The 17,961-nt window shown below is 45.2% G+C and overlaps 1 protein-coding gene across 3 annotated transcripts in view; it reads left to right on the top strand.

Moving 5' to 3' along the window:
• MRAS (muscle RAS oncogene homolog) overlaps positions 1-17,961 on the top strand; it is a 59,291-nt gene that overhangs the window by 21,137 nt on the left and 20,193 nt on the right. For all 3 annotated transcript variants that reach the window (XM_079923011.1, XM_079923009.1, XM_079923010.1), the window contains exon 2: positions 3,825-4,035. In XM_079923011.1, the coding sequence (XP_079779137.1) occupies positions 3,843-4,035 (193 nt within the window). In that variant the 5' untranslated portion in view covers positions 3,825-3,842. The remainder of the gene's footprint in view (positions 1-3,824; positions 4,036-17,961) is intronic.

The following is a 17,961-nucleotide window of genomic DNA, read 5'->3' as shown; positions in this document are numbered from 1 at the left end:
CCCCCCGTGGTCTCTCAGGGCCCAACTCCTGAGTGCAGGGCACTGTGAAAGGAAATCAGCCCTCATCTGACCATTTCCTGCCAGCTGCCTTGCTTCGCAAGCAGAGGGCGATTTTTTTCAAGTCCCCAGGTGGTTCTGCTGTGGGTGGTCTGAGCACCGCCTCAAAGGTTGGTCCTCTATCATATTTACTAGTGTATTTCTCATCTTGTTTTATTTTGAGAAGAAAATCAAGGGAAACGGTTTTCCTTCCCGATACCTTCCCACCCACTTAGTATTTTTTTATTCACGTTGCTGCCAGCAAGAAGGGAAGGGAGCTTTCATTTTTATTTATTTTAATTTTTTTTATTGAGGTATAGTTGATTTACAATATTATATTAGCTTCATGTGTACAACATAGTGATTCAAATTTTTTATCGATTATACTCCATTTAAAACTATTATAAAATATTGGCTGTATTCCCTGTGCTATACATCATATCCTTGGAGCTTATTTATTTTTTACATCTTTATTGGAGTATAATTGCTTTACAATGGTGTGTTAGTTTCCGCTCTATAACAAAGTGAATCAGTTATACATATACATATGTTCCCACATCTCCCTCCTGCGTCTCCCTCCCTCCCACCCTCCCTATCCCACCCCTCCATGTGGTCACAAAGCACCGAGCTGATCTCCCTGTGCTATGCGGCTGCTTCCCACTAGCTATCTATTTTATGTTTGGTAGTGTATATATGTCCATGCCACTCTCTCACTTTGTCACAGCTTACCCTTCCCCCTCCCCGTATCCTCAAGTCCATTCTCTAGTAGGTCTGTGTCTTTATTCCCATCCTACCCCTAGGTTCTTCATGACATTTTTTTTTCTTGATTCCATATATATGTGTTAGCATACGGTATTTGTCTTTCTCTTTCTGACTTCACTTTTTTTTTTTTTTTACGGTACGCGGGCCTCTCACTGCTGTGGCCTCTCCCGTTGCGGAGCACAGGCTCCGGACGCGCAGGCTCAGCGGCCATGGGTCACGGGCCCAGCCACTCCGCGGCATGTGGGATCTTCCCGGACCGGGGCACGAACCCGTGTCCCCTGCATCGGCAGGCGGACTCCCAACCACTGCGCCACCAGGGAAGCCCGAGCATTTGTATCTTCTTGGAAGGGAGCTTTAAAAACAGCCTCTTTCATAGGCAGACACGTTCACGCTGGCTTAGTGTCACCATCCTCCCCAGGCTAGGACAGCAGTTCATTTTTGTCTCCCTCACCTCCCCTCTGGCCCCTTTGGACCACCAGCTCTGTCACGTGGGAGAGCTCAGTGTGTTGAAGGCTCAGCTTAACCCCACTGTCATCCCCACCTAGGGGGGATGGGGGAACCAGATGCTGGGGCTCAGCTGGCACCTGGTCCTTCTATCCCGCACCAAAGGAGTTATAAATCCCCACTCGAAGGAGAGGGAATCGCACATTTTCAGGTGGCCCGAACATTTTATTTGGTGGAAATATTTTTTTTAACATCTTTATTGGGGTATAATTGCTTTACAATGGTGTGTTAGTTTCTGCTTTATAACAAAGTGAATCAGTTATACGTATACATATGTTCCCATATCTCTTCCCTCTTGCGTCTCCCTCCTTCCCACTCTCCCTATCCCACCCCTCCAGGAGGTCACAAAGCACCGAGCTGATATCCCTGTGCTATGTGGCTGCTTGGTGGAAATATTTTAATACTGTTCAGCTTTTCTGATACACAAATAGAACACATGCTTGTTGTGGAAAATTGAAAATCTGAGAAAGTGTCCCTAAGTCCCCTGTAGAGACAGCTACGTGCCAATCCTCTCTATGCCTAGAACCACCCTAGACATGTAGCTTCATAGATGGTAGCTTCATGGAAGTGTAATCATATGTACTTGCTGTTTTGCAGACTGGCTTTTTTTTTTTTCCATGTATATTATAAACCTCTTCTAGGCTAGGGAATATCGTCCTTCTGAATATAGTATTGCATTGTATGGATAAATTTTTCTTTAACTTGCCCCCCAGTATTTAAGTTATTTCCATTTTTACCCCTGTTCTTAACATCTTTGTACACTTGTCTGATTACCTCCTTAGACTACATTCTCACATGTGGTATAGCTTTGAGAGAGGATATGTCTGCTTTAAATTTTGATGTATTTATGCAAGTGTATTCTCAGTCCAGTTTGGACAGATTTACATTCTCACCCACAACGTGTGAAAGCGCCTACTTTCCCTGCCACTGCAGGGAAACCCTAAATGTCAACATCAAGCTTCAGTAACTGCAAAAGATTATGCAACGACTCTCGCCTATAGCCCCATGCAAATCAGCGTGGCCACATAACCTACATTTGTGTCTAACGTCCTTTCTGTTGAAATCTAGAACGGAGGACTCTTTTAGAGCTAAGAACAACTGTGAAAACCCAGCCCTTTAATCTATTACGTAAGGAAACTATGGCTCAGTCAGTGGCCTTCCCGAGCAGCAGTGATTGCACACAGGACACACGGTTCGTTGTCCCCTGGCATGCTGCCTGCCCCCCTACCCTTCTATGAGTCCTGAAGCTACCCAGGAATGGCCCTACCAGAGGTGGTTTGTGCTTTTCCCTAGTTAGCATCTTAGGCCCCTGGCAACACCCTCAAATTGTTCTTTAGGTGACTCTCCTCCCTCATCCCGCACCAGTGTTTAGCCTTCGGTGCTGTCAACCTCCTCCTTCTGGAAACCCTGGGCTTCCATCACTGTGACAGATCCTGGTTTCCCTCCGATTTTTCTGAATGCTCCTTCCATGCTCTCTGCCCGCCTCTCCTCCTTGGTACTTTGTGGTGCAGTTTCCAAAGTCACTCTTCACTTCTCTGCCATCACCTCTACACAGTCAGTCCTTATCTGTTCAGGCTCAGTTGCTCTTTAGGATCCTGGTCCCCTATTTCCAGCCCCTGCCTAGTCAGCTTAGCTCAACGTCTCTCATCCTTGGCACTGTGGACATTTTAGGGTGGTTAATGATGGGTTCTGGGGGTGTTTTCCTGGGCATTATAGGATCTTTAGCAGCATCCCTGGCCTCTGCTGACTAGATGCTGGGAGCACCCACTTGGTTTTGGCAACCAAAAATATTTCCAGACATTGCAGATATCCCTGGGGGACAAAATTGCCCCTGGTTGAGAACCACTGCCTTAACTGGACTCAACGTCATCAAAATAAAACTTATCCCTGATCCTCCTCTTCTTCCTCCCCAACTAAAAGAGGGGTTGACCAGATGTCATAAGAGTCTAACATGACTTTCTGCATGATAGAGGCTGAGGAGATCAGAGAACAGAGCCAGGATCACAGAATTCTGAGAGTTGGAAGGGGCTCAGAGACGCTGAGCTCAGCTGTGCTAAGCTGTTGTGACTGTCTTTTCCTTTAAGCTCAGACAGCCTCCCATTCTTCTCAGCACCACAGTCCAATGACCAGAGTTGATGTGAAAGGCGAACCTCCTTGCCCTCCCTGCTCAGACTAACGCCCACGTGTTTAACTGTACAGGACTAGGGCGGAATTTGATGGTGGAAAAACTTCGTTGACATGGCCTTTGGCTGGTTAAAGGCCGTGTGGCATTATATCCCCAAGACCGGGCCTGGCACATAGTTGACATTCAGTAAATGGTTGAATAAATCATTTTAACAGTTATTGTCTCTGGGTGAGGGACCTGGGGTAGCACTTTTCTCTTGCATGTCTTCATTTTCAAAACTTTCTACAACTGGGAGTATTTGTTACTCTGTAAGAAAGGAGGAAACCCCGTGAATATTTTCCCCTGAGTCAGAGAAGAAGAAGCCCCCTGTCTCATTCCACATATCTTGCCTCCCCAGGTCTGACCTACCAGCAACATGGCGACCAGTGCCGTCCCCAGCGACAACCTCCCCACGTACAAGCTGGTGGTGGTGGGAGACGGGGGTGTGGGCAAGAGCGCCCTCACCATCCAGTTTTTCCAGAAGATCTTTGTGCCTGACTATGACCCCACCATCGAAGACTCCTACCTGAAGCATACAGAGATTGACAACCAGTGGGCCATCTTGGACGGTGAGACGCGATGCAGCCCTGCCTGTGGGTGGGGCGTTACGCGGGGGTCAGGGAAAGTCGATAGGCTTCAGCAGGACATGCCAGTTTCTTCTGTGTTGCCATTATGGGATGGTTGGTATAAGGCAGTGTATGTTTTCCAGGGTGAATTCTGAACAACTCTGTGGAAACCAAAATGTGTATTCAACAAAGAGGCAAGGCTAGAATCAAGCCAACTCAGTGATGTCATGTTTATTTCTCTCTCATCAGAAGCTCTGATTAACATTTATAGATGTCTCTAGCTAGTTAAAAAGGGGGAAATCAATTTTTTCTCTTAATAAACATAGTTTATTTGATAATTGTCCCTGGGGTGGGGTGGGGAATCTTGCATCTGACATTGTGTTTCTAGTTTAGTCTAAGTTGGTCTGGAGTAGCAGTTCTCAAAGTGTGGTAGCCAGACCAGCTGCAGGGGCACCAGCAGGAAACTTAATCGGAAATGAAAACCCTCAAGCCCTACCAGTTCAGAAATTCTGAGGGTGGGCCCAGCAACCTGTGTTTTAACAAGCCCTTCAGGTGATGAAGTTAGAGAACCACTGTTCTAGATTCTTACTGATTCTTACTTTATACCATCTGAGTCTCGAAACAAAGAGCCATTAATCATAGAATGTCATTCTATGACATTTGAAAACCACGGGGATACAAGTCCTCTCTCAGACATGTGATTTGCAAATGTTTTTTCCTAGTCTTTGGCTTGTTTTTTATTCTTTTAACAGTGTCTTTCAAAGACGAGAGTTTTTAATTTTGATGAAGTTCAGTTTATCCGTTTGTTCTTTTAGGTGACTCTCCACCCCGCTTCGTGTTGTGTCTGAGAAATCTTTGCCTGACCCAAGGTCGCAAAGGTTTTCTCCTATGTTCTCTTTTAGAAGTTTAATGGTTTTAGGTTTTATATTTAGGTTTATGATCTATCCTGAATTAATTTTTGTATATGGTATGAGGTATGGGACAAAGTTCATCTTTTTGGTATATGGGTATGCAGTTGTCCCAGCACTATTTGTTGAAAAGATTGTCCTTTCCCTACTGAATTGCCTTTTTTGTACCTTTGATGAAAACTGATTGTCCATATATTCTGTTTGATCTATTGTCTGTCTTAACACCAATAGCACACTGTCTTGGTACCTGTAGCTTTATAATAAGTCTTGAAATCAGGTACTGTTAAATCTCCAACTTCATTCTTTTTCAAAGTTGTTTTGGCTAGCCTAGGTCCTTTGCATTTCCGTATGAATTTTAGAATCAGTTAAATTCTAAGATTCTAGATTTTGATTGAGATTGTGTTGATTCATATTCGTATGGATGAATATGAGGAGAATTGACATCCTAACAACGCTGAGCCTTCCAACTCACGAACACAGTATCTCTCTCCATTTATTTAAGTCTTTTTTAATTCGCTTATCAATTGTTTTGTAGTTTTGAGTGCATAGGCCTTTTACATATTTTGTCAGATTTATACTTACCTCTGTATTATAAATGATACTGTTTTTTTAATTTCAGTTTTCAATTGTTTATTGCCAGTATATAGAAATACAATAGAATTTTATATATTGTAACTTGCAGCCTTGCTAATTACGTATTAGTGCTAGTGGCTTTTTTATAGGTTCTATTAGGTTTTCTGCAGAGATGATCATGTCTGTGAGTAAAGATAGTTTTACGTCTTCCTTTCCAATCTGGATGACTTCTGTTTCGTTTTCTTGCCTTATTTCATTGACTTAAAGACATACTTGTCTTGTTCTTGATCTTCAGGAGAAAGCTTTCAGTCTTTCAGCATTAAGTATAATGTTAGCTGTAGGGTTTTTATAGATGCCCTTTATCACGTCAAGGAAGTTGCTTTCTATTCCTAGTTTGCTGAGAGTTTTTTATCAGGAATGAATGTTATGAATGACATTGAATGTTATCAGGAATGTGATATTGTCAAATGCTTTTTCTGTGTCTATTGAGATAATCATATGGGTTTTTCTTTTTTAGTCTTTAATATGGTAAATTACATTGATTAGTTTTTCTAATGTTAAACCAAGATTGTATTCCTGGGATAAACCCCACTTGGTCATGATATATTATCTTTTTATATATTGTTGGCTTTGATTTGTTAAAAGTTTTTTAGAATTGTTGCATCTATGTTCTTTTTTTTTTAATAAATTTATTTTATTTATTTTATTTTTGGCTGCATTGGATCCTCGTTGCTGTGCACAGGCTTTCCCTAGTTGTGGCAAGCAGGGGCTACTCTTCGCTGCGGTGCACAGGCCTCTCACTGCGGTGGCCTCTCTTCATTTCGGAGCACAGGCTCCAGGCGTGCAGGCCTCAGCAGTTGTGGCACGTGGGCTCAGTAGCTGCGGCTCACGGGCTCTAGAGCACAGACTCAGCAGTTGTGGCGCACGGGCTTAGCTGCTCTGTGGCATGTGGGATCCTCCTGGACCAGTGCTCAAACCCGTGTCCCCTGCATTGGCAGGCCCACTCCCAACCACTGTACCGCCAGTGAAGCCCCATCTGTGTTCTTGAGAGATGTTGGTCTGTAGTTTTCTTGTAATGTCTGAGTAATTCTGGCTTTATAGAATGACTTGGGAAGTATTCTCTCTTTTTCAATTTTCTGGAAGAATTTCAATGACATTGGTATTACTTCTTCCTTAAATGTTTGGTAGAATTCACCTATGAAGACATCTGGGCTTGGAGTTTTCTTAGTGGGAAGGTTTTTAACTGCAAATTCAATTTCTTTAATAGATATAGGGCTATTCAGGTTATCTATTTCTTCTCCAGTGAGCTTTTGTAGTTTGTGCCTTTCAGAAACTTGATCGTTTCATCAGAGTTATCAAATTTATTGGCATCAAGTTCATAATATTCTCTTATTATCTTTTTATATTCCGTAGGATTTGTAGTGATGTTACATCTCTCATTCTTGATATTGGTAATTTGTGTCTTCTCTTTTTTCCTAATCAGGCTGGCTAGAGATTTGAAAATCAATGCCATTGATTTTCACAAAGAACCAGTAAATTGATTTTTCCCATTTAATTCTATTGATTTCCATTCTTATGTTTAGTGTTTCCTTTTGCCTTCCTACTTTGGATTTAATTTGCTCTAATTTTTCTAACATCTTAAAGTGGAAGCTGATGTCATTGATTTGAACATTTCTTTAATAAGATATTCATTTTGGTGCTATAAATTCCCCCTAACCACTCATTTAGCTGTATCCCACAAATTTTAATATGTTGTGTTTTCATTGCCATTAGGTTAAAAATACTTTCCAAGTTCCCTTTTTATATCTTCTTTGACCCTTGGGTTATTTAGAAGTGTATCATTTAGTTGCAACTATTTAGGAATTTTCCAGAGATCTTTCTGTCATCGATTGCTATTTTAGTTTCATTGTGTCAGAAAACATACAATATATTATTTGAATTCTTTAAAACTTATTGAGGCTTGTTTTATGACTCAGGATATGGTCTATCTTGGCAAATATTCCACGTGCACATGAAAAGAATGTGTATTCCACTCTGTTGGGTGGGGTGTTCTACGAATGTCAACCAGATCAAGCTGGTAGTGTTCTCTAAGTCTTCTGTATCCTTACTGATCTTCTGTCTACTTGTTCTGTCAATTATTGAGAGAGGGGCGTTGAATTTCACAGTTTAATTGTGGACTTGCCTATTTTTTTCCTTTTAGTTCGATCAGTTTTTGCCGCATGTATTTTGACACTCTGTTGTTAAGTGCATAAATGTTTAGGCTGTATCATCCTCTTGATGAACTGACCTTTTTATTATTATAAAATGACATTCTTTATCCCTGGGTTTCAACACTGTGGCCTAGAAGCTCTCTCAGGGCGGGAAGCTGGGAAGCTGAACGTTCATAGGTGCCTTTCCCTGTTTTTTGTTTGCTCGTTTTGGCCTTGGCTTGCAGGATCTCAGTTCCCCAACCAGGGATTGAACCCAGGCCACAGCAGTGAAAGCCCAGAATCCTAACCACTAGGCATCAGGGAACTCCCATGCCTTCCCCTCTTTTGTATCCCATCTCTCAGGGGTCACCATCCTTTGTTGCCTGATGTCCAGTGTCTTGAAATCCAGTTTCCTATATTTTGTCTGTTTTTTGGTTGTTTAGGTGAGAAGGTAAATCTGACCCCCCGTACTTCATCTTGGCCAGAACCAGAACCAAATCATCACTCTAAAAAAATAGAACAACTTTGTGTATATACACTTTAAAAGGGCAAATATTATGGTATTTGAATTTGATTTAATTAATTTTAAAAAGCATCCCTTAGGGTTTGTCTGCCGCCCTGGAACTTGGAACCGTTCCACCAGGTGCCACGCACATTCTCACGTCAGGGATTTGTGTCTGGTGTTCTCTCTGCCCAGCACGTTCTTCCTGCAGAAAGACAGTCTCCTTCATTTAGCTCTCCGTTCAAGTGTCCCTTTGTCTGAGAGGTCTTCCCTACACTAGTACTCACCCCACCCCTGTCACTTCTGTCCCCTTGCCCAACTGTTTTTCTTTATTCTGCCTTTTACTGTTGAACATATATTTATATGTGTATTTTTCTGTTTGTTTGAGTTTTTGTCACTCCCCACTAAAAAGTAAATTTATGAGAGCAGGGACTTTATTTTATTTACTGCTACATTCTCAACATCTAGAATACTGCTGGGCTCATAGTAGGTCCTCAGTAAATGTCCGTGGAATGAGTGAACGAATGAGTCCTGAGCAATATATGTGCAATCATAGGTTTGATGTGCTGGCTATATTATTTGCCAACTGACATCAAAATAAATATATATAACCATTAAAATTAAAAACATTTATGCACTTTCTAAAATCATCTCATGCATCACCCATTTGAATATATACCACTCTTTGGGATATACTGAGTTAAATAAATGTAAACAGTTTCTTTACTGCAGGGCTTGAAAGAACCTTCAATATACAAACATACGTTATAAGTATATTGGAAGAATATATTATCCTTAGGGTTTCCCAAAGGACCATTTTTTTGCACATCATTCTGGGCTAGTTCCACAGAAGACGTTCTGAAAAGCATTGCATAATGCATATGTAAGAGAGTAACGTCATGCCTGGTTCAATAAATATTATTTCTATCTACTGCCATATTAACTTCTCTAACTTTTTTTTTAATGATGGAGATTTTTTTTAATGTTTATTTATTTATTTATTTATTACTTATTTGGCTGCACCGGCTCCTTAGCACATGGCTCCTGAGTTGCTGCAGGCGGGCTCCTTAGTTGCGGCGCATGGGCTTCTTAGTTGTGGCATGCAGGCTCCTTAGTTGTAGCATGCGAACTCTTAGTTGTGGCATGCATGTGGGATCTAGTTCCCTGACCAGGGATTGAACCCAGGCCCCCTGAATTGGGAGCATGGAGTCTTAACCACTGTGCCACCAGGCAAGTCCCTCTAACAATTTTTAAAGTAACTTTGGATATTAGATTACCCAAGGTTGTTTCTAGAAAAAAATTTTTTTTCCTCAAGGGTGGTTTTAGGAAGATTTGGGGATGACATTTATAGCAGTGGAGGAAGCATGGCCACAGCATTACTTTGTAAGTGTGAATTTGCAGAGCTTGTGTTCTGAAGCTCCTGGGCTCCCCTTAGGTGCTACGCCTCTGATCCTGCCCCCAGAATCAGGCCTGATTTAGGGCATTGCCCACCCAGGCCTGCCTCAGGAGTAGGTACTGGATTCCCAGATTAGCACACTTCTCTACTCAATTAGGTCTTGTTTTAAGAAAAGAAAGGCTTAAAGCATTACAGCTAAATACTAATTAGTCTGGCATTTAAAAGGTTGTCCCATATTTGGGGAACTTTAATCAAAGGCTGGTTGTATTAGGCTTGGGTGTAACTCTGACCCCTACTGGGGCTGAACTCTTCTGGGGTTGTTGGCTGCCCTGGGATGGACGGGACTACCCGTGACATCCTTCTTCCCTGGAGCCCACAGCATCCTGGGGGAGGTGCTAAGCCTGGGATGCCTGCCAAGCACTCTGAACTCTGGGGTTTCTCTTCTTCCAAATTCAGAAAGAGAAAAACATGGCAGCGTGATAATGATGATGAACAGGAGGAGACAATAATGATATCTGTTGGGCAGTTACTGTGTGGAAGGCCCATGCTATGTACTGTCCATCCTTACAAACGCTATTGTGGTAGCTGCTTTTGTTATCACTATAAAAATAAAGCACGGAGGGAGTCACACAGCCAGCAATGGTTTCAACTTCCCTTTGTCTCCTGTACTCTCCGTCAGTGTGGCTGGGTGGGAAAACCTCTCCCATCTCACACAGTTGGTCCCTGCACCTCTGGGAATGGAGCTGAAATCCCAGGGAGAAGGGGGCGTGGCCTGGACTATCAGGGTCGGCAGACACACACACCTGCCCTTCCAGCTCCTTGCCCAAGGTCTTCAGAGGACCAGGGGCTCCAGTTCTGATCTGAATCTCAGAGCAGAGATGCTCAAACTTGCTCAGGGGGCCTTCTCTGTGGTTTCCATACTGAAGAGTCTCAGTCTTCCCACTTACAAACCTATTTCTTGTTGTCTTTCAAGGAGTCTCATTGCCCTGGTGCTCGCAGAATCTAAAAGACAGGAGATGGCTGACCTCAGGGGCCAGCAGCCAGGTTCCCCAGTGTCTGTGGGGCCCCCCAACATTGGAGCAAGCCAGCTCTGTGTTCTTTCCCACAAGGGTTTGGGACCTTTGTCTCACCTTGCAGTGTTAAGGGCCCAACTCTGGGGGCATCGCCTCCTCATCATCTGGGCCCCACCTCTGCGCTGTGGGGCTGCATCGGCTCCCCATCTCCCTCTTCGGGGGTCTGTGGCTTTGGACCCCATCACCCTGTCTGTCAGCTGTATGACTCCCCGTACCCCAGTTCTCCGGCTTCATGAATCAGGAAGACCCGAGCCTTAGTCAAAGTCCTGGAGGTTTTTTTGTTGTTGTTGTTGTTGTTTGCGGTACGCGGGCCTCTCACTGTTGGGGCCTCTCCCGTTGCGGAGCACAGGCTCCGGACGCGCAGGCTCAGCGGCCATGGCTCACGGGCCCAGCCGCTCCGCGGCATGTGGGATCTTCCCGGACCGGGGCCCGAACCCGCGTCCCCTGCATCGGCAGGCGGACTCTCAACCACTGCACCACCAGGGAGGCCCAGAGTCCTGGAGTTTTGTGTTTGTTTTTGTTTTTTTTGTGGTAAAATATACGTAATGTAAAACTGACCATCTTAAGCATGTTTAAGTGGACAGTTCTGTGGCATTCAGTACATTCATATTGTTCTGCAACCATCACCCCCATCCATCTTCAGAACATTTGCATTTCCTCCAGCTGAAACCCTGTACCTGCCAAACAAGAACTCCCATTTCCCCATCAGCCCCAGCCCCCGGCAACCCCCATTCTACTTTCTGTCTCTATGGTTTTGACTACTCTAGGGACCCCGTACAGGTGGAATCATACAATATCCGACTGTGACTGTCTTATTTCACTTACCACATGGTTCACCCATGTTATAACATGTGCCAGAATTCCCTTCCTTTTTAAGACTGAATAATATTCCACTTTATGCATCTACCACATTTTGTTGAGCCTCTCATCCGGCAATGGACATTTGCGTTTTGGCCATCGTGAACAAAGCCGCTGTGCACGTGGGCGTACAGATATCTGCTCCAGTCCCTGCTCTCACTTCTTTTGTCTTGGAGTGCTTGCCTGCCTGTTCTTCCAGTCTGTTTGGAGCTGGAAGGCTCCTGAGCGCTGTGGTATCAGCCCCCTTTACTTTACACCTGAGGAAACTGCAGTGCAGATGGAGAAGTGACTGCCGGGCTCAGACCTCTCTAGAGGTAGAGCCAGGCCTAGGGCCTCCTCACTCTGCCAAGTACGTCCCATCCTGTCAGCCTGCCTCCCACTCTGACCCAAGCCTCAGTCCTGCAGGGTAGGATGTTGACCAAATCTTCTGCCCACTTAACAATCTGGGCCTTCCCACCCACATGGCTGCCAGCCCCGCCCTCTGCCCAGCCAGCCTCTGGAAGCTGGCATCTTTCTTCCATCGACAGAGGACAGTGGCCTTGCGGACACCCCTTCCCACCTAGGGGCTCTTGGGCCCCGCTCTGCAGCCACTCTGTCCCCGGCAAGGACTCAGTCTCTGCAAAGAGTGAAAACCCTGGCTCCCCTCCTGCACCCTCAGAAGCTGGGACGTTTCCACCCTGGCTTCTGCCCAAACCGCAGACACAAGTGCTGTTGTCTTCACGGAGGGGCCTGGACCTGGCTTTTCCCCGAACACTTGAATCCACATTCTTTCTGGGGAGGTGGGGGGAGGAGGACGTGGGTAGGGCAGCAAGAGGACAGGAACACTTACTGAGAGTTTTTTCTGAGCTGGGGGCTTTGCATGGTGGCCTCTATGCTCAGCAGCCCTTAGGCCAACTTCAGAGTAGACCCCTCCTTGTGGCCCCCACTAAGAGGGGGGTATGGGCAGAGCTGGCCGTCCTTCCACCCGTCCTCCCACCCATCTTCCCCTTTCCCTGCCCACAGTGATGTGGGAGGGATTTCCCTCTTTCTTTTCCTTTCTGAGGGAGCATGGCCGCTGGCCTGAGATTATGCAACTCAGCCCCGCAGGCCTCTCTGCCTGACCCTTCATCTCACCTCCATCAGCCATCACTGCTTGAATGCTTCCAGTGACACAGAGCTCACTGATCTCCAAGGTGCCTGGGGCGGTGCTTGCTGGTAGAAAGCCCTTCCTGACCCTGAAGCCTGGTCGCTGTCGCTCCTTCCGCCCTCAGCAGTGTTAGCAGCTACTGCTGGACAGCTGCGGGAGCAGGAGGTCTGCGTTCCCAGGGGGAGGGCTCTTGGGGACACAGGGTAGCAGCGGTGGCAGCAATTTTCCGATGGTACTGAAGTATTTTACCATTTCACCCACTGGTGCAGTAGCACTGGTGTGTACTGGCCGAAGAGCAGCTGTGCTCACCTGTAAAGTGAAGACACTAATCTCAATTTAGCAGGATTGCTACAAGGATGAAATAAAGCAATCCCCGTGAAGCACTCAGCACAGGGTCCGGCCAGTACGCAGCAGTACTACTGTACCAGTGGGTAAAATGGTGAAATACTTTGGTACCATCGTAAAATTGCTGCCAGCGCTGTCACCCTGTGTCCCCAAGAGCCCTCCCGCTGGGAACCCAGACCTCCTGCTTCCGCACCTGTCCAGCAGCCCTGACTGGTAGGTCAGGGCCCTGCAGGGGAAGGAACTAAAACTCAGAGAGGTGAAATAACAAGTCCAAGGTCACACAGCTACTTAGCACCCTATTCCCTCTGACCCTGAAGCCAAGGATATCTTGCTCTATGCTCATCTTAGCCCCACTAGCCAGCCTGGGAGCTGAGGGACCGGCCATCAGCCAGTGACCTAGAGTCAGTTCGGCAGGGCTGAGTGGTGAAGGTCTGAGTGCAGCGTGCACCCCTCCCCCTTCAGAGTCACAGCACAGCCTGGGGGTCATTCCAAGCTTGTCAGCACCCCAAACCCCAGGTTTTCCTCTTACTCACCTTGCTGACAATCAGGTCCTAGACTCCTGCAGTTAATTTCGGGTTTTGCCCTGATTTCAGAACTTCAAGTTGATCCCTGTTAGAAGTCACGTGACCGGTCTGCGCTAAGCGCACCAGCCCGGTCAGCAGATTTGAGATCTCACCTGTCTGCCCTTGTGTTGGGTGATGCTGCCAGCTCCAGGCCAGCGGCGCAGCCGCTGTCAGCCTGTTGTCACCAGGCCCCAGGTCCGAGTGACTGGGGGCTCCTCTTTCCCTTGGGCACAGACAGCCTCTGGGCCAAGACCACCTGCCCTCATCGGTGGGGTCTGTGCCCAAATGGGAGAGAGCCTCATAGCTGTTGACTCCCTAACTATCCCTTAGGGAGTTTGGGATTGACGTGTACACGCTGCTGTATTTAAAATGGATAACCAACAAGGACCTACGGTATAGCACAGGGAACTCTGCTCAGTATCATGTAACAACCTAAAGGGGAAAAGAATTTGGAAAAGAAGAGATACATGTGTATGTATAACTGAATCACTTTGCTGGACACCTGAAACGAACACAACAGTGTTAATCAACTATACTCCGATATAAAATAAAAAGTTCAAAAAAAAAAAGAAACATCACAGATTGTAAGCTCCTTCAGGAGAGAGCCTTTGCCCACCATTGTATCTCTGGTGCCAGCAGCGCCTGTTGGGTGCTTAGTTATTGTTTGTTGAGTGACGGAGGGAACGCAGCACCTTGTGAAGCTCAGCACGTAGAAAGCCTCGGTAATGCTTTTGTTGCTAGGGCTGTTCTAATATGATTTATATTCAGAGAGTGGCTTGGTGCTTTCAAGAATAGGTCCTATCACGTGTGCAGATGAGGGGTCACTGACCCATCTGCCTGCATCTGGGGAGGTCCAGAGTGAGGCTTGATCCCCTGACGTGGAGCTTCCACCTCTCCCCGCCAGTGTTGTGTGGATCGGTCCCCGAGACTTATGTATGTGGGACTGTTCACTAGTTCATTGTAGAAATACTTCTGGGTACCTGTTGCTGTCTTTGGGGCGCTTTGCGTGCAGCAGTTGGCAAAGCCAGGGCCCTGCTCTCATGAAGCTTCTGGTAGAATGGGGGAGACAGGGCATAACAAATAGGTACTGTGTCAGGTGGTGATGAATGCTGTGAAGGAGAATGAGGCAAGGTAGAAGGGAATAGACAGTGAGGACGGGGTTGCTATCTTATCTGTGCCCATTAGGGAAGGCCTTCCCAATGAGGTGGTGTTGGAACAGAGACCTGAAGGGAAAAGCTGTGCCTGTACCTGGGGGGAGAGAATCTTGGACAGAGGATCAGGTGCAAAGGTCCTGAGGCAGGGATGTGTTTGGGGAATAGCTAGGAGGCTAGAGTGCAGAGGAAGTGAGAGAGAAGCTAATAGGAGACATCAGGGAGATAGCTAGGGAGCAGTGATCTTCTAGGGCCTTGTAGGGAAATAAGCCACTGGAGGGTTTTGAGCAGAGGACGGGCATGGTCTGACTGATGTTTCAAAGGCTCACTCTGGCCGTGGTATGGACAATAGACCAGAGAGGAGCCAGGGCAGAACTAGGGAGACCAGTTAAGAGGATCCTAATGGTAGACTAGGGCATCAATAAAGGAGGTGGTGAGAAGGAGAGTCTGGATGTATTTTAAGGAGGAAGTAACAGAATTTGTCGATGGAGTATGTGGGATGGGGTAGGAGTATGGAGGGAAGAGCCTTTGACCTGGACAACGGGTAGAATAGAGTTACGTTTATCAAGATTAGGAAGACTGATAAATCAACTATACTTGAATGAAATAAATTTTTAAAAATATTTTAAAATAAATTTTTTAAAAAAGGTTAGAAAGACTGGTAAAAGCAAGTTTGAGGGAAAAATTAAGAGTCTAATTCTGGATGTGTGAAATCTGAGATGTCTTTCACACATACAAATAAAAGTCAAACCAGCACCTGGGGTCTGAGTCTGGAGTAAGGGGAGGTGTGCAGGCTGGAGATGGAAACTTGGGAGTTGCCACATGAAGCCATGAGACAGGAAACCTCTGAGAAAGTGAACGTGTTTAGAGACGGGGTCCCGGGATTGAGCGCAGCGACCCACTGATGCTCAGAGAGTGATTAGGGTCAGAGAAGAAGCAAGATGGAGTGACATACCAAGGCCAAGTGCAGAAGGCTCTTCAAAAAGGAGGGAACCATCAAGTGCATCAGATGCTGGTGAGCGATCCAGTGGGATGAGGACCACGAAGTGTCCACTGGATTTAGTGACACGGAGGTCATGGTGACTTGACAAGCTCAGCTTTGATAGAGTGGCCTGATAACGGTGGGTTCAAGAGAGTGGAGAGGGGGAGGGAGGGAGACGCAAGAGGGAGAGATATGGGAACATATGTATATGTATAACTGATTCACTTTGTTATAAAGCAGAAACTAACACACCATTGTAAAGCAATTATACTCCAATAAAGATGTAAAAAAAAAAGAGAGAGAGTGGAGGAGAGGAAGGGCAGGCAGTAAAAACAGATCAGTCAAGGAGTGTGGCTGTAAAGAGGACGAGAGAAATGCACAGTAGCTGGAAGGTGTGAGGTCAAGGGGAGGGGTTTTTTATTTTTAATTTTTTCTTCTTTATCTTTGTTCATTTCTTTTAAGGTGAAAGAAATTATACCATGTTTACATACTGATGGAAATGAACCAATAGGGAAACGGATGATGCAGGAGGGGGAGGAGACAAAATAGTAGCAATGTGCTTCCATGGGTGACAGGGGACAGGATCCAGTGGGCAGCTGGAGGGATGATGGTCTTGGACAGGAGTAGGCCGGGGCGTCCACCGCAGAGAGGGGAAGGCGGAGCACGCATTTCAGAGAAGGGAGGTGGGTTTTTTCCCTCAAAATTTAGATATAATTCACGTGTAAAATCCCCCCCTTTTAAAGTGTACAGTCCAGCGGCTGATAGTATATACACAAAGGTGTGCAATCACAAACTGCTGACAGATTGCACAGATCAGCGAGCCCTGGGATCACCACTGTCTCATCCTCGACATTTTCATCACCCTCCAGGAAACTCACACCCATCATCCGTCATTCCCTCCACCCTCCCCTCCCCCCAGTCCCCAAGCCACTCATCTCCTTTCTGTCTTTATGGATTTTCCTATTCTGGACTTTTCACACGTGTGGAACCATATAACATGTGACCTTTGTGTCTGGTTTCTGTCCCCTAGCACAGTGCTTTCAAGGTTCATCTGTGTTGTAGCATGTCTCAGGATTTCATTCCTTTTTACGTGTGAATAATATTCTAGTACAGCTGATCCTCGAACAACGTGGTGGTTAGGGGTACCGACCTCCCTCGCAGTTGAAAATCTGCTTATAACTTTTGACTCCCCCAAAACTTAACTACTAATAGCCTGCTACTGATCAAAGCCTTTACCAAAAACATAAACTGTCGATTAGCATGTATTTTATACGTTACATATATTATATAATGTATTTTCACAATAAAGTAAGCTAAAGAAAATGTTATTAAGCAAATCATAAGGAAGAGAAAATACATTTACAGTACTGTATTTATCAGTACCATAAGTTTATGTCATCTGTTTATATCTGTCTGTCAGTACCTACGTCACTTTTGTCTTATAGGATACAAAGCACTGTAGATATTATATGTGTTACTAACACTAAACATCAAAAATGAAAGGATACTATGAAAAAGAAGTTCATATTTATACACAGGTATAATGATTCATGCATTGATAACAAAGAAGCAGCGACATGAGCACTTTATGGTAGCCTAGTGTAACCGATACAGCTGTTTCCCAGTAGCCTAGCTTTAACACTAATGAATGAATCGTTATAAAGTTTTTACAGCATACAGTATTACAGTCATATTCATAATACAGTACTGGAAACACTGTTACTTTTTTTTTAGAAACCACTTACTCGTGATGATAGAGTGATACGCAGTTTCTCTAATTACAAGCTGAGGAGGGGAAGAGACATACTCTGCAGTTATATAATTCTTTGAAAGCAAAGTTATAAAACAATAAGAAAACTAACAGATTAGTAATTTTAAATATCACTCACCTTATGCCTAATGTAAGGATAGGCCATCCACTTCAATACAAGTCTTGCACACGATGTTCTACACATATATTTTTGTATATTTATTGAAAAGAATCCCCGTATAAATGGTATAAATAGACCTGCTCAGTTCAAACCCATGCTGTTCAAGGGTCAGCTGTATATGGAGGGACGACATTTCGTTTATCCATTCATCAGTTGATGGACACTTGGGTTGTTTCCGCTTTGGGTCTATGATGAATAATGCTGCTGTGGGCATTGGTGTGCAAGTTTTTGTGCGGACATGTGTTTTTCAGTTCTCTTGGGTACACCCCTGGGAGCGGAATTGCTGGGTCCTGTGGTAACTCTGATTAACATTTTGAGGAACTGCCAAACTG

The sequence above is a fragment of the Stenella coeruleoalba genome, assembly GCF_951394435.1.
Source record: "Stenella coeruleoalba genome assembly, chromosome: 5".
Lineage (NCBI taxonomy): Eukaryota > Metazoa > Chordata > Mammalia > Artiodactyla > Delphinidae > Stenella > Stenella coeruleoalba.
The sequence above is the reverse complement of the archived record's forward strand: the minus strand, read 5'-3'. Positions and strand labels throughout refer to the sequence as shown.